Source organism: Macrosteles quadrilineatus, unplaced genomic scaffold, assembly GCF_028750875.1.
Source record: "Macrosteles quadrilineatus isolate MER2022 unplaced genomic scaffold, UCM_ALF_1.0 Scaffold_3__2_contigs__length_128488019, whole genome shotgun sequence".
In the NCBI taxonomy this organism is placed as follows: Eukaryota; Metazoa; Arthropoda; class Insecta; order Hemiptera; family Cicadellidae; genus Macrosteles; species Macrosteles quadrilineatus.
This window is the reverse complement of record NW_026542596.1, coordinates 28,859,591-28,876,666: the sequence shown is the minus strand read 5'-3', so window position 1 is coordinate 28,876,666 and position 17,076 is coordinate 28,859,591. Positions and strand designations below refer to the sequence as shown.

At 39.1% G+C, this 17,076-nt stretch overlaps 1 protein-coding gene across 1 annotated transcript in view; it reads left to right on the top strand.

Moving 5' to 3' along the window:
* The first annotated feature begins 10,016 nt into the window (after window positions 1–10,016).
* Window positions 10,017–17,076, top strand: part of LOC128989064 (espin) — a 94,222-nt gene continuing 87,162 nt past the window's right edge. The window contains exons 1-15 of the mRNA XM_054410920.1: window positions 10,017–10,105; window positions 10,144–10,269; window positions 10,308–10,433; window positions 10,472–10,540; window positions 10,636–10,761; window positions 10,800–10,925; window positions 10,964–11,089; window positions 11,128–11,253; window positions 11,292–11,417; window positions 11,456–11,581; window positions 11,620–11,745; window positions 11,784–11,909; window positions 11,948–12,073; window positions 12,112–12,237; window positions 12,276–12,422. Of these exons, the coding sequence (XP_054266895.1) occupies window positions 10,017–10,105; window positions 10,144–10,269; window positions 10,308–10,433; window positions 10,472–10,540; window positions 10,636–10,761; window positions 10,800–10,925; window positions 10,964–11,089; window positions 11,128–11,253; window positions 11,292–11,417; window positions 11,456–11,581; window positions 11,620–11,745; window positions 11,784–11,909; window positions 11,948–12,073; window positions 12,112–12,237; window positions 12,276–12,422 (1,817 nt within the window). The remainder of the gene's footprint in view (window positions 10,106–10,143; window positions 10,270–10,307; window positions 10,434–10,471; window positions 10,541–10,635; window positions 10,762–10,799; window positions 10,926–10,963; window positions 11,090–11,127; window positions 11,254–11,291; window positions 11,418–11,455; window positions 11,582–11,619; window positions 11,746–11,783; window positions 11,910–11,947; window positions 12,074–12,111; window positions 12,238–12,275; window positions 12,423–17,076) is intronic.

Genomic DNA, 17,076 nt, shown 5'->3' with positions numbered 1-17,076 from the left:
AGTTTAAACAAATTTGTGTAATCTTTATGTTATAATATTTTCTAGTAAAAAGTGAAAGCCAAACCAAAATACTTAGTCTAATTATTTCAAATAGTTTAAACAAGAAGAAATGTGAAACCATTGAGGAATAACCTTTTTTTACCATACAGGCAAGGAGAAATAGTCTGTCAGAGAAGAAAATTGGAAACTTGGAAGAAACTTGGTAATCTCCATCTTATTATTACAGACTATCCTATTTAGGTGTTGGACAATTTGAGAACATTAGCCTACTTCTGAGGTGGATCGAGTAGCCTCATAGCTGTTAAAATTTATATAGCCTAAAATCTTGATTCAAGTAAAGACTTTTGTTTTAGAACAATGTTATCCAAATTCGATAGAAAATTATTTAGTAAAAAAAAATCAAAGGCTAACTTTATTATCATAAAAAAAGTTTCAAATTAAAAGATTAGCAAGGAAATTGGAAAATAAAGAGAGCTCCTAGCACTAACCCTAAACCCTGAGGTTGCAAAATACTACAGTATTTCTCTAAACATTGAATCTTACCAGAATCATTGGGCCCATCGTAGACTATAGCACATCAAGTAAACTCCAACCACCATAGTAAGAAAATACAATTAACTTCAACCCTAACACCCTCCAAAGGATGTTTTATTTTTTAGAATAGAACTGGCTGGTTCATATAAAATGAAATCAATTCACACATCCAAAGGCAATTATCATGGACCTTATGGGTTAATTGGTCACCATGACAGCATTTCCAAGATAACAATAAAATACCCCCGCCGCAGCAAACCTGTCGACTAAGCGAATTTCCATTTGTCTGAATTGATTTTCAGTTAAATATATTTTAATAACATTAGGTTTAACGAGTACCTAGGTTTGCTGCTACAAGGAAACTAATAAAGTGTGTTTTTGAATAAAATATTGATAGCTTAGTACAAAATAAATAAATTTGCCAAGTTTGATCAAAATATATCCATAAACAAGCAAACTACAACATTTGAAAATATTCTCCATAAGAATAACATGGGAATTTTAAATTTACAACTTTTTTAATTTTCTCCGTTACTAATAATCGAACAAAAATACTTTTATATACTAAATTATTTGTTTTTTAAGCTCTTTAAAAAGGTCTATAGAGAAATCGGGAAATTTTGTGTTTTGAGGGTCAAAAGTGAGAAAAACCAATTTTTACCCCATAAAACCCCCCGTAAAGCCCCGTTCCCATGGTCCGATCGTGCTGGTTCGCGAACTCATTCAAGTTTATCCCGCTTTACACCTTTAAACCAAATTTCATCAAAATCGGACAAAAATTACTCAAGTTATCGCGTTCACGGACGTACATATATATGTGTATATATATATATACACATATAACAATTTGAACGAATGGTGTTTTTGGTCTCTGGGGACATCAAAATGTAAATCGGTCCCGGGTCTAGGTCTTACCGTGCCACCTACGGTAATAGCTACTTCCCTATAGGGAAATTCGCTAAAAGGCAAACAAAAGAACCATAACACATGGTTATAAACAAATCATCAAAACTAGCAGATTACTCATACATAACTATATAGCTACTTCCCGGTAGAAAAATTCGCTAAAATAAGAATGTTACCGGGGAGCACAATTCACAATTTAATACAAAATGAATAACTAGGATTAGCACCATTGCCGTAGATACTGCAAATAGACATTTCATTTATGTGAACCAAATATACCATTGACTTTGGATACTGCAAGTAGACATGTAGTTTATTGGAACCAAATGAACCATTGGCTTTGAATATACTACAAGTAGACATCTCATTTATGTGTAAAACCGATGTAGCATTAACTTGGGAAAAGTATTGGATTATTATGCTTGTTCCGCTCAATATTGCAAGCAGACAACTGCATTTTACACCTAGTATATTAATTGATGCATTGTCTCAGTTGTATGTAAGTATCTGTAAGTAAAATAAAGCTATGAAAAATATTACATTACTATTAGAGAAAAATGCACATATTAAGGGAATTCATAGGTCGCAAGGGAAAGATGGAAACGTTCAAAAGAAGGTATATCGAACTTAAGAAAATCCTGAAGTATATGTTGAAATGAAGGAGAATAGGACTTATACAAAGCCGAAAGGAAACTTTCAAGGGAAGAACCAGAGGAAGGCCAACACCCACCAATCGAAGGGTGATAAGTTCACTGAAACAGCTCATTTCCGTTTCCTTACTCTACTGACCCCCGATGCAGTGAAGGGTGTTTGCTCATTATAATATACTCGCACTTTGGAGCAACTGGTGCATTAATTGCCATTACGTACAGGGAAAGTAACCCGCTGATACATTTTCCATAGAGTACGGGTTTCCGGGTCAGACCGCGCCGCGGAGCGTACAGCACCATAGAGTAATGAGATGTCCAGTGAGCATAGAGTAGTGCCTAGTGCCGCGAGTGCTGGTGGATAGTACAGTGTGTAATGTGCTTAGGCCTCCTGGGTATTCTGACGGACTTCTTACAGTGAGTTTGGCATTTACGATTTATTTATGTTAGTGGCTTAGGTAATTTTAAGATGATGAGAATTGATTTAACAAACGATAAGCTGAATAATTAGCCTAAGAAATCGTGAGTATATAAGAATCCGTACCCTATACACAGTATGTGTAATGGCCTAGGTAACTTTATGATCTATTGATTAAGGGGTGCAAAAAACATAAGCTGAATGTCAAGTTAGCGAATTCGCGATTATATTAAGTTGTTTTGACTACAACCCCCATACATTGCGTTTATTTTAATTCAGTGGTCTAAGTCCTTTCAGTATGTAATGAGTATGAAGTGTTTAATCGGAATTTTAAAGAAATTGGGAGAGCTTGGAAATGGTTTCAAATTTAGAACTTTATTTATTTTATATAAAAAAATGGCATGTGTACCAGCACTTTTGCAATACAATGTTGATATGTGAAGGCAAATGAGTGAACGATGATTGTTGAATGGGTGAGATGACAGCTTTGATACTGACTAAGATCAGCTGGTTTATTATTCAGGGCCTTTAATAAAAAAAAATAAAAAAAAATAATAAAAGACAACTGAATCCAGTTTTGAACTTTTGAAAATATTTTTACTTTTCTCTGAATCGCATCGGCGGCCTAATGATTACCAAGCGAGCCTTGTATCCACTTCACTCAGCTATACAACACTCATTCTGATGATATTTATAGTTCTTTAATATCTCAGTAATAATCTTTTTTCTATAAGCCGCGTAAACCTTAAACCTGCAAACAATATTCAAACAAATCTTTAGCCACTGTTTTGTTTTTGTTTTGAACAACACGTCCCAAAACAATATACACTCCCACTCACCTTATAAATCACGTTTTCTAAATAATGTTTACCGGTACAAAAGACTTGTACGAAACTCAAAGTAATTGTAAAATAAATTAACTTTGCCAATTACACCGGCAACCAGGGCGTTTACTATGAAATGTTCAGATGCAACTTTCTAATTCCTACACAGTCTCTCGCAGCCGCTACGTACTTGGAACTGAATCTATGCTCACATTCCCCTCCCTTACAGTATTCAGGATAGTCCAAACTATTCGTGAACTTAATGACAACAATGCAATGTCAAAACAGCTGATTATTGTGTTTTAAACCACCATTAAACACCGAAATTAGTTACTTACAAAGGTGTCGTTTTGTTTTTACGGTACAACCATATGCACGATAATGAATGAAAAATTCTAGTTGTCAAGACTAACAAATATAACTTTTTTTGTTTTTGTTGTGTATTATAAATATTTTAGGGGAGAGGACACGTAGTTGTTTTTGTTTTAAAGTTAATTACACGTTGAGCTAAGCTCTTTGATCTTTGGAAATAAATAACCTTTACATTTAGTGTTTTATCTCTTCGTTTTGTGTTTATATCATCTGGCATGATATAATTTTTGATCTTTTTGATCTTTGAATGTAATCGCAAAGATTATCTTAAAAACTAGTAACGTGAAGCTAAAAACGCGCATTTACGTATAGGATTTTCACCGAATTACCAGAGGCATTTAAGTTTTACAAATTCCTTCATTTCTATATGAACTTTATTCTTTATGGAGAATCCATGCTGTACATTTCCACAGATAAAACACCCCACTAGGAATTAAGCTAAATATATTCCCTGGGTATATTTAATATTCCCAAACGAACGATGGTTTTCGTTGACTTGTCAATCAGACCTTTGATTTTCCAGCTCTCAGCTGCCACAAAAATGTAACTGATACATCTATGCTAATAACAAACACATCTTCGATAACCAAACACGATTCACAGTCCATGAAGAAATCAGAGACCGAAAGTACGGGTGGTACGGCTTAATTAATTATTCGCCAAGATCTTATTTCTCAATTGCCATCACTGTATCCAGAACGTCCGCAAGTTGTCTATTAGGTGTGACAGAGACAGATATATGAGAGACAGAGAGGGTAGTGCTTGCAATGAGACTAATTAGACGTTGGTGTAATGTGTTATAATGTAACAGTTGTCACATCACGGCCCTGCAATTGTGGTCGGAGTTGGGTTTGGGCGAGACGTGGTGTCGTGTCAAATGTTGATGTTGAATACTTGTTCCCAGCTATAAATTGTCTACCATATGAACCAGAGGTAGTTGTTTCTGTATATCTGCTTCTGTTCCGGGTTAAGGAAAAACTACTGAGTTTAAATTTTAGACAAGGGTAGGTCATGAACCCAAACAACATAGGACCATTAACTTTCTTAAAGCCACACAGAACTACCCCTTGTAAAACCAATCCTTATTGACGTAAAACCTTTTTGAGGTGAGTATTTTGGGGAAAATATCGGTTGACTTTCGGTATTTTCATTTACTTTGCTGCATTTCAATAAAGCTGTTAATTTTTCTATGGCGCAGACTTGATTGAATGAATGCAATCAAAGAAAGATGTATTTTCTAACACCATTGGTAGGCGTGTTTTTGTTTTTACAGTGGATTTGAAGAAAAACATTAATCTCTTTGTCCTTTACTGATATGATTTCTGTCGTATCACGGGCTTTTCAGCCAAATCAAACTGATACGACTCCTTAAACTCTAGCATTTGTTATGTAACATAAATGCATTGTAAATGAATAGCATTGCTGTACCACACTCCGTAAAATACTCATTTGTTCAATTATGTTCTATTTGAATGACAATTGATAGGCTTCAGCTGATCCAAAAAACTTTTCCAAAAAACTTTTCACAAAAGTGAAAGTTAGTATCCAAAGTCAATTATAGTAGCCTACTCGACACCTGACAACAAAATTTTAGTTTTACAAATTTAAAATGTCAAAACCACCCTGTGCTATTTGGCCTTGTTATTTAAAACCTGCACCCGTTCACCTTTCAACTCCATATGCATAAGAGTTCAACGTTATGTCATCAATATTCATCAGTGGGTTGCATCCATGTCGTCAAACATCATCAACGAGTCTTTTACGAATTTCAAGACGATTTCTTGTTAATTACGAGAATTATTTTATTCTTTTCTATTTCCCGAGTAGTGAAAGTTTACAGAAACACATTGATTTTACTAGTCAAGCCAATGTGTTTGAATTCAAAGATGAGGTCCATTGTTTCAATAGGTAACAATTACAAGAAATTGTCTGGGGTTCCAGTAAAGTTATGTTTTCTGTGAAGCCGCAGACAGCGATCTCACATGTATAATCTTATAACACAATGCAAATTTCAGAGACATTGACATTCAAAGGTGACATCAACCGGTCTAACAACTTTCGTCTTCGGTCAAGACCTGAGAATGTTTTGTTTAATACAAACTCCTTTCACTCTTTTTCAAACTATTATTTACAAACTATAAACAAATTACGAAAAAATCTCTCGTTTCTCATTTTAGAATTAATTAAACCGAATGTGTGCTTACTCTTTCGCAACTAGGTTTTTTAGCCAACAAGTAAAATAGTCAACAAGTAAACGTTTTAAAAGTCACATGAAAAAGAAAGGACAAGAAATGGTCATTACTGGGCCTATAATGCCTGTAATATTGCCTGGTAATTGAGTGTTTAAAGCTGCTAAAATAACTTAACACAATAAAAATCGAAAAACATCTCTAAACACAATATGCTGTACAGAAACATACATTAGGGCCTACTATTAATTAATTGTTCATGTTATTAAGGATGGCCAGTCTATATGGGGGTATATTTAGTTCATTGTATAACGCTTTCAACTAATAAATTGTGTTTGACACACTTCATTACCATATTAAAAATCAACGTATTGTTGTACACTCCAGCGTCTTTCGTGTGACGTCGACTATCAGAGCTTTGAAAACTAAACTTAAACTAACTTAAACTTAACTACACTCGAAAGAAGGAAAAATTACCGGTATTCCATCTATGTTCCTTTCAATAAAAAGCCATTGAATATGATCCACATGGATAGAAATTTTTCTTCAGCATCTAAAAGTCAATTTGTATTCATGTTTGTTTATCCTTATGATCCATAAGGATAAATATATGACGATGCATGTTTACTCCAATATTACGGTGTTTATCCGTATTTTGGCTAGTCTGGATTGGTTTGTTTAATTCATGCAATCAATTAGACTAAATTTAAACCTTTTTATGCAGTGCACACAATCTCAAAAGAACGAAGTTGATGAGGAATGTTAGTGTTATAAGCTCTGTAACAATTTCCTCTAATCACAGCACAGCTAGATATTATTATTCACAAACCGGACGGTGGATGGTGCAACGTGGGTCTGTACTGTACAGTAGTTGAGTAACACCCTGTAGTGTACATCCTCCCTACATTCCATTCTAATTGGTTGCAAGTTACATCTACAGGCAGTAAATATCCAACGGCCTAGAACTATGTCGTGATCCACGTTAAGGAATGGTTTTTAAAACGCAAATATCGCTGATGCAGTCCTTTGGAGTTATATATCAATTAAGCTGTAGAATTTTTTTTATAAAATTAATGTATTAAAAATGTCTGGAAGCTACGTATTGTTAACAAACAGAAGGTCAACAGAAGGATTTATTCATCAGAAAAATAAGTAGTAGCCGTTGGTACGAAAGGAGACCCAGATGGCCGTGGCTTTTTACAAATGGTCCTTTCTAAGCTAACAGCTGATCTCAGTCGATAACATGACAAAGCTGAACGGATCACCTCAATCAATTCATTTTCAGCAAAAAATGTATTAGAGTACGTTAAATAATTAGATGAATCTTGCGATACTGACGTGTTGCGATAATGAGATGTTTGTCTCAATTCCAGCCAATGCATTTTACAGCTTTGTTCTACTTATTGTTACGTAACTAATATTACAACTATCTGTCGTGGTTCCTCCGTACTCCAGTTCCAAGGAAGTCTTCCAACACAGTACATGTCCAGCTTCACACTGGCCGCCCTCACTCACTCATTCACTTACTCACTCATTATCGCTGCTTTCATTTCCTGAACATTCGTGTAGTTCACACTTCCTTATTTTGGTCCATCTCTTGCTCGTATTATATTTCACTCAAGTGTCATGATTTCTTTGATAACATCTCGTTTCTTGTGTACTAGCAATGGAAAGAGTTCGTATGTTCTTAAAACAAAACGTGTGCAATAGCACCAGATCAAACATACTCCCAAGATCCTTGGAACAGCTGAAGACAATTTTAAGATCAGTTCCGCCCACTTAAAGATGTTTTGTTTCTGTTTGTTGTAGTGTGTGTTACCTGCTATCTAACTATTTTAACATAATTTAACACAATTATTTAGACATAATCACAAACAATAGCTTGTCCTCTGGTAATATAACCAAAAGGTAATGCACGAGTTGTGCAATTTACCTTAAAATAAAAGGTACACATTTTCCCACACCAGCGCCTAAACGTCTTAGAAACGACACTTTAGGAAACGCGTTTCGTTTGATATAAAACCATATACACTGAATACATAAAATTATATGGATCATAAAACAGACAAGCTAAAGCCCATTTAAATTAATAAGTCTATTCATGTTTTATGAAGGAGGCAAACGTCAACCTACTGTGAGTGTCCTTACTATTATAGACGTTTCAAAAATATATCTACGTTCTAAGATGTGAAACACGACATTTTGAAAATCTGGATCCATTTTGATAAACTGTAAGAGGTTTAAGATCCAAGCCCCATTTTCCCGTTACGTACTTAGCCGTCTAATTGACTGGATTAGTAATCATTTGTACCAGTCCCGAGTGCTGGGACTGAGATACAGTACCAGACACGATGAAGACACTTGTAGGCTAATGGAATTTATAAAAAAAGGCAGCAATTCATTTTAGAAAACGTTTTTATTTCAAAATAATTTTCACTGTGGGTTAGAGAGAATCGAAAAAGAATAAATAAATAGGTTTCTTGTGACACCGAATTGCATTGAAAAATAAGCTTTTTAAGGTGCCCAGCTCGCGAGAAAGATTGTATAAGCTAAATAGTTAACTCAAGAGTGTACTCAAGTCTATGAATTAAATTTCTGTTAACGAGGTGTTAAATAATAAAATATCACCTACCTACCTAAATAATATCATGATAGTTGAGGACACTATTATTAAATTATATTATTTAGGCAATGTTGTTCTTATAAAAATAAATTAGCAATCCATATATATAAACAAAAGTACTGTTGAAAAAACTAACAGTCACATCCCCATAAACCATAATACATAAAATGTTCGTCATGACGAGAAACCTTGGGCGTGGGCCAGCTAGTTTGACTTTAAACAAGATTTGATGATTTGTCTATGGTTTTAGCGGTTTTTGTATTGTTTGCCTTCCAATACAAAATGACGTTTATTGTGTTAGTTATTGATTTCTTCTGCTGTAATGTTTTGGTGCTTTGCAATACATTTATAAGACTCAAGTTGAAGTTGGTGATGTCGGGTCTGATTAGTTATCACAGGCCCTGACAATGTAGGTAAACTATATTGTTGCAGAGGGGGTAACTTATGGCTGGAGGGGGAAAAAAGGGGGATAGGGGGGATTAAAACAAATAAAGGGCCTCGCTTTAATATATTGTCCTGGGCTTCGCGGCGCTAAGAACGGCAGTTCTGTTAGATGTTTAGCAACACTTGGCTGAACTTCCATTTCCATCGGAGGAATGGAGGATAACATTCGATCCTGAGAAAGGTTAGTTGTGGCTTTTTGATGGTTCGGAAGTGAACCAAACTACTGCCCTTAATCATTGGGCTGTTATGGTCTTGGTTTGGCTAATGAAACAGTTGATCTCATGCAGTAAGCTACGCAGTACCTCACTTCTTTCTACACATTCTTCTCTCATATTCGGGTTAAAACACACACACCCCATCTCGGTTGGTAACAATAGTATGATATTTTAGAGAGAGTGGAAACATAGGTGCCCTCAGAGTGTGGGGTCCTGTAGATAGGGACTCCTACCAAACATGCAACTTACTGAAAACCCCCTACTGTACTTTGATGGCCACGCGCTGGTTGTGACTCTACTACTGTGTTGTCCTAGGTACGGTCGAGTGTTACGTTGGATGAAGGACGTCAACATGCCAGCTCTGGAGCGTTCCTGTAACGGCGCGTTGGCGCTGCACTACGCCGCGGCCCGGGGATGTCTGGACTGTGTGATACTGCTAGTGTATGACATATCTCTACTCAACTACTGTGTTGTCCTAGGTACGGTCGAGTGTTACGTTGGATGAAGGACGTCAACATGCCAGCTCTGGTGCGTTCCTGTAACGGCGCGTTGGCGCTGCACTACGCCGCGGCCCGGGGATGTCCGGACTGTGTGATACTGCTAGTGTATGACATATCTCTACTCAACTACTGTGTTGTCCCAGGTACGGTCGAGTGTTACGTTGGATGAAGGACGTCAACATGCCAGCTCTGGAGCGTTCCTGTAACGGCGCGTTGGCGCTGCACTACGCCGCGGCCCGGGGATGTCTGGACTGTGTGATACTGCTAGTATATGACATATCTCTACTCAACTACTGTGTTGTCCTAGGTACGGTCGAGTGTTACGTTGGATGAAGGACGTCAACATGCCAGCTCTGGAGCGTTCCTGTAACGGCGCGTTGGCGCTGCACTACGCCGCGGCCCGGGGATGTCCGGACTGTGTGATACTGCTAGTGTATGACATATCTCTACTCAACTACTGTGTTGTCCTAGGTACGGTCGAGTGTTACGTTGGATGAAGGACGTCAACATGCCAGCTCTGGAGCGTTCCTGTAACGGCGCGTTGGCGCTGCACTACGCCGCGGCCCGGGGATGTCTGGACTGTGTGATACTGCTAGTGTATGACATATCTCTACTCAACTACTGTGTTGTCCTAGGTACGGTCGAGTGTTACGTTGGATGAAGGACGTCAACATGCCAGCTCTGGTGCGTTCCTGTAACGGCGCGTTGGCGCTGCACTACGCCGCGGCCCGGGGATGTCCGGACTGTGTGATACTGCTAGTGTATGACATATCTCTACTCAACTACTGTGTTGTCCCAGGTACGGTCGAGTGTTACGTTGGATGAAGGACGTCAACATGCCAGCTCTGGAGCGTTCCTGTAACGGCGCGTTGGCGCTGCACTACGCCGCGGCCCGGGGATGTCTGGACTGTGTGATACTGCTAGTATATGACATATCTCTACTCAACTACTGTGTTGTCCCAGGTACGGTCGAGTGTTACGTTGGATGAAGGACGTCAACATGCCAGCTCTGGAGCGTTCCTGTAACGGCGCGTTGGCGCTGCACTACGCCGCGGCCCGGGGATGTCTGGACTGTGTGATACTGCTAGTGTATGACATATCTCTACTCAACTACTGTGTTGTCCTAGGTACGGTCGAGTGTTACGTTGGATGAAGGACGTCAACATGCCAGCTCTGGAGCGTTCCTGTAACGGCGCGTTGGCACTGCACTACGCCGCGGCCCGGGGATGTCTGGACTGTGTGAGACTGCTAGTGTATGACATATCTGTACTCAACTACTGTGTTGTCCCAGGTACGGTCGAGTGTTACGTTGGATGAAGGACGTCAACATGCCAGCTCTGGAGCGTTCCTGTAACGGCGCGTTGGCGCTGCACTACGCCGCGGCCCAGGGATGTCTGGACTGTGTGAGACTGCTAGTGTATGACATATCTGTACTCAACTACTGTGTTGTCCCAGGTACGGTCGAGTGTTACGTTGGATGAAGGACGTCAACATGCCAGCTCTGGAGCGTTCCTGTAACGGCGCGTTGGCGCTGCACTACGCCGCGGCCCGGGGATGTCTGGACTGTGTGAGACTGCTAGTGTATGACATATCTGTACTCAACTACTGTGTTGTCCCAGGTACGGTCGAGTGTTACGTTGGATGAAGGACGTCAACATGCCAGCTCTGGAGCGTTCCTGTAACGGCGCGTTGGCACTGCACTACGCCGCGGCCCGGGGATGTCTGGACTGTGTGAGACTGCTAGTGTATGACATATCTGTACTCAACTACTGTGTTGTCCCAGGTACGGTCGAGTGTTACGTTGGATGAAGGACGTCAACATGCCAGCTCTGGAGCGTTCCTGTAACGGCGCGTTGGCACTGCACTACGCCGCGGCCCGGGGATGTCTGGACTGTGTGAGACTGCTAGTGTATGACATATCTGTACTCAACTACTGTGTTGTCCCAGGTACGGTCGAGTGTTACGTTGGATGAAGGACGTCAACATGCCAGCTCTGGAGCGTTCCTGTAACGGCGCGTTGGCGCTGCACTACGCCTTGGCCCGGGGATGTCTGGACTGTGTGAGACTGCTAGTGTATGACATATCTGTACTCAACTACTGTGTTGTCCCAGGTACGGTCGAGTGTTACGTTGGATGAAGGACGTCAACATGCCAGCTCTGGAGCGTTCCTGTAACGGCGCGTTGGCGCTGCACTACGCCGCGGCCCGGGGATGTCTGGACTGTGTGAGACTGCTAGTGTATGACATATCTGTACTCAACTACTGTGTTGTCCTAGGTACGGTCGAGTGTTACGTTGGATGAAGGACGTCAACATGCCAGCTCTGGAGCGTTCCTGTAACGGCGCGTTGGCGCTGCACTACGCCGCGGCCCGGGGATGTCTGGACTGTGTGAGACTGCTAGTGTATGACATATCTGTACTCAACTACTGTGTTGTCCCAGGTACGGTCGAGTGTTACGTTGGATGAAGGACGTCAACATGCCAGCTCTGGAGCGTTCCTGTAACGGCGCGTTGGCGCTGCACTACGCCGCGGCCCGGGGATGTCTGGACTGTGTGAGACTGCTAGTGTATGACATATCTCTACTCAACTACTGTGTTGTCCTAGGTACGGTCGAGTGTTACGTTGGATGAAGGACGTCAACATGCCAGCTCTGGAGCGTTCCTGTAACGGCGCGTTGGCGCTGCACTACGCCGCGGCCCGGGGATGTCTGGACTGTGTGAGACTGCTAGTGGACGCATCCTCCGATCTTAGGTAAGTCAGAAACTCTTCAGCAAATTTAGTAGACTATGTGTAATTGTAAAATAATGATTATTGACCAACTGTGTTTTTCTGGATACAAAACCCGGGAACTAATGTAGAGTCGGTGGCTCAGTTCATCGATTCACCTACATACATATCCCTGCTTACAAATCTCTACCTCCACAACCCTACCTCTTGGTACTCTAAAACCTTTCTTTTTAAGAAATCCTTGCTTAGACATCCCTACTTCCCCTTACCTCAAGTCTCCTAACTGCAAATACAACTTACAAATCTCTGCTTCAGAAAATCTACTTCCACCTCCCTTTTTCATGACTCCTACCTCCTAACTCTAAACACCTACCTACAAATCCTTATTTTTAAATCTCGACCTCTAGTTCAATCCCATTAGACCCTTCTTTCCACATCCTTACTTCTTGATTCCTTCTTCAAATCCATCTAAAAATGGAAATCAGCAATAATGTTGGGCGTCGTTGGCTCGGCCTAGTCGGCAGCGCCACGGAAGGCAGCAGCAGCGATGTCGTTGGTTCGTGTCTCGGGGCCACCAAAAACATTCATCAGTACAGTTCATTCTTGTATTGTACCGACTCATACATTAATTGCTTAATAAATTTACAAAATTGCGAGAGCCGAGGCCCAATTGAACGAAAAATGTTAAGGTTAAATAAGGATGCCTCCCTCTTGAAAATACTATATTCAAGATATTGAGATGAAAGTAATTAGCCTACGCTAGTTATCTGGTATTGAGTTCCAACGAAAGATTATACGTTTTACTAGTGGCCTGTAGGGGCCGTAGCCCCTAATTTAGACTACAATAAAAAACATATATAAAAAGACAAATATTCGAAATATGTTTTTAAAGTTATCAGTTTTATGTTACTTAAAATTAACAGTGTTTCTTGTTTTATATCTTGGTTTACCTTCCGTTGGAGTCGTATATTAGTTGCTTCTGATGTGTCAATGAAATACAAATGTAAAATAATGACTAAATCAATAACACAACATAGGCCTATTAACAAATGGAAACGTGCCCACGGTTTGGCCTGAGTCCGGAGAACGACGAATCAGAGCTGAAATCATACAGCCAAACATTGCACATCTTTTCTACTTCAAAATTAAAGATTTTTTGTAATCCTACGAATTCTGTTATAGTTTTCATTTTGAGAACCAAATGTTAAAATTATTATTAATTATTATGAAGGAAACTCCCCATTTCGCAGTAGTAAGTCAGAAATATATCTATGAATTTGTCCCTGAATTTTAAGACAGTAAGGCCCATTTCCCGGAATCTCTTTTTGTGTAGCGGAAAGCGACGCAAAAGCCATTGGACTGTTGTAAAGCCTTATTATTATTATTATTATTAGCCTCATGTTGTTTATGAAGTTTGAATCATGTAAAAACAGTTCATTTAGTTCGTCCTTTAATTGTGGTTGTGGCATGTCCATTATGGCAACATGCGTTGAAATGTCCATTTGTGGCCTCCTCTGCGAAGTGAAAAGCGCCACAATGCATGCAAGAGGACCTAGATTGTGAGAAACAACACTCAACTCATTTTCCAGCGTTCTTCTAAAGACAGGTTGTAAAACAGCTTCTGGATTTCTTTCACAGTTAGGCCCTACATGACGTTCTCTTTTGCATTTCTGAAGTCTGTTGAATTCCTGGACACTCTTCCACGTCTTGCAGGTCTTTCCATACCCTGTCTAGTTACTTCGCTCAATATAAAAACGAAAAACAAAAAATTAAACACAATTCATTTTGAAACATTGTTTACCAACATTGACTTTCGGAATCAATGTAAACATTGCAAATAAATAAGTAACAGCTGATAGAATGCATACGTTTTTCAGTCCCCATGCATTTCTTATGGTGGATATTTTACGTTATAACTCGTTTTCTGGTAACTTTATGGGAATTCTGCTATTTTTCCCGAGTCCCTGGGGTCAAGACCTTTAATTTAAGACCCCTCCCACTTTTCTGCGACTTACCAGACGTCCACAATTTTCTGGTAAAAATTTGGTCTTACAGAATTATATATATAGATAGATGTAAAACTAAACGATAAAAAAAAACTAGGCTTATACCCCGTTTGTCTTCATAATAAATAAAACTATTGATTACCCCACCGGGTTGGGTGGCATTTCGAGTGGCTTTTCATGGTTACTTCGAAAAACAACGTTGGACTTAATAAGCTATCAGGGCAGAGTCCTAGGAGAATATAAAATAAAAGATGAGTATTTCCATAAATAATCAGTGTACCCAATTTCAGTCTTCACGGGTAAATGGGAAGTAGGAGAATTAGTGATGAGTGAGTCAGTCAGTCAGCTAGGTCTTTGCATTTTATAGGTACAAGAAGATACAATACAATCTTGAATTATTAACTTGAATTATTTTTATAATTGACATAGGTAAAAATGCATAATGTTGTTCAAAACTGTCATAATAGTCACTTGTGTATTAAACGACATTCCATTTTAGAGCATAGATCTTTACTCCTAATTATTCAAAAATATTTCCAGACCACCACTGACCCAGTTGTTTTAATTAAAACAAACTAACAAAACTATTAGTGCAGTAAAAATAAGCGAAAAATTCCATAAACCTAAAAAAATTAGCACACGATGTAGGGTGTGCCTTCCTTTTGAACATACTTAAAAGTACATACTAAAAGTCCCCTAAAATTGAAGCTGTGCTATGGTCGCCATATTGGAATATGGCGGCATATTTCTGTATTTCTGGCTATAGTGACTTTATTATCCTACTAATATTATAAATGAGAAAGTTTGGATGTATGGATGTATGGATGGATGTATGGATGTATGGATGTATGGATGTATGTTTGTGACAAGTGAACGCGAAAAATACTGGTCGGATTGGGCTGAAATTTGGCATGATGATAGCTCACATTCCCGATTAACATATAGGCATATTCTTATTTATTTCAAAAATCCTTTCGGGTTCCGCCCCAGTGGCTCTGGAGTTTCCCATGTTAACCTTATGAGAAATGGAATTATTGAATCTTAACAGCTGTTTCTTAAACAAGTTGGTTCTGTTCTATGATGTTCAATAGCATTAAAGTTACAAGGATTACCAACAGGGTGCAGCACTATTATTTCTTTTACATTTATGACAACAGCTAATTTGCAACCAAAAGGTGAGTGAGCGTAGCGAACGAACTTCAACCTGGAGGCGAGTTAGCGTAGCGAACGAGCTAACCTGAAGGCAAGTGAGCGCAGCGAACGAGCTCCAACCTAAAGGTGAGTGAGCGTAGCGAACGAGCTCCAACCTAAAGGTGAGTGAGCGTAGCGAACGAGCTCCAACCTAAAGGTGAGTGAGCGTAGCGAACAAACTTCAACCAGGACGTGATTGAGCCATGCGAACGAGATAATCTTGAAAATTAAGAAGTTAAACGGGGCAAAGCCCGCGGGTTACAGCTAGTTAGAAATAAAATATGTAAATATACAAAATGTAGTCCATCTAAAAATACACATTTTTTAATTGTACTATTTTGTATGTTTAACATATGTTTATCCTACTAATATTATAAATGAGAAAGTTTGGATGTATGGATTTATGTTTGTGACAAGTGAACGCGAAAAATACTGGTCGGATTGGGCTGAAATTTGGCATGATGATAGCTCACATTCCCAATTAACATATAGGCATAATATTATTTCAAAAATCCTTTCGGGCTCCGCCCCAGTGGCTCTGGAGTTTCCTATGTTAACCTTATGAGAAATGGAATTATTGAATCTTAACAGCTGTTTCAATTAAACAAGTTGGTTCTTTTCTATGATGTTCAATAGCATTAAAGTTACAAGGATTACCAACAGGGTGCAGCACTATTATTTCTTTTACATTTATGACAACAGCTAATTTGCAACCAAAAGGTGAGTGAGCGTAGCGAACGAACTTCAACCTGGAGGCGAGTTAGCGTAGCGAACGAGCTAACCTGAAGGCAAGTGAGCGCAACGAACGAGCTACAACCTAAAGGTGAGTGAGTGTAGCGAACGAGCTCCAACCTAAAGGCGAGTGAGCGTAGCGAACAAACTTCAACCAGGACGTGATTAAGCCATGCAAACGAGATAATCTTGAAAATAAAGAAGTTAAACGGGGCAAAGCCCGCGGGTTACAGCTAGTTGTACTATATGTTTATGCAAGTGTATCTATACCTATTGACAGTAGTAGTTAATATGTTAATAACATATGGTAATTGTTCAACATATGTTTTGTGTTATTGTTTGATATTTTGATTGAGTTTTTGTTAAAATAGAAATACACAACCTTTCATGAATTCAGTATAATTATTTAATAATTAATCTAATGACATGGTGCCGAAACCCACACGGAATAGAAATAAAAGGTATGCCTTTAAGGAAGATGATGATATCCATACAAACCATACAGAAGACAAGGATAATAATGTAAAACCACCAAAATGTCTTGTGGTTTCAAGTACTCAGATGGCTCCTTCTTGGAAGAAATGGAAGCAACAGTGGAACTGGTACTACACAGCTTCTGGCCATTTGATAGGAAATCAAAAGCAGTACAGGTAGCATCATTTATGTCTAGTTTAGGCCCAGATGTTATAGATATATATAACAGTTTTGGTTTCATTGATGATGAAGATATTGAATTAGATGAAGTTGTT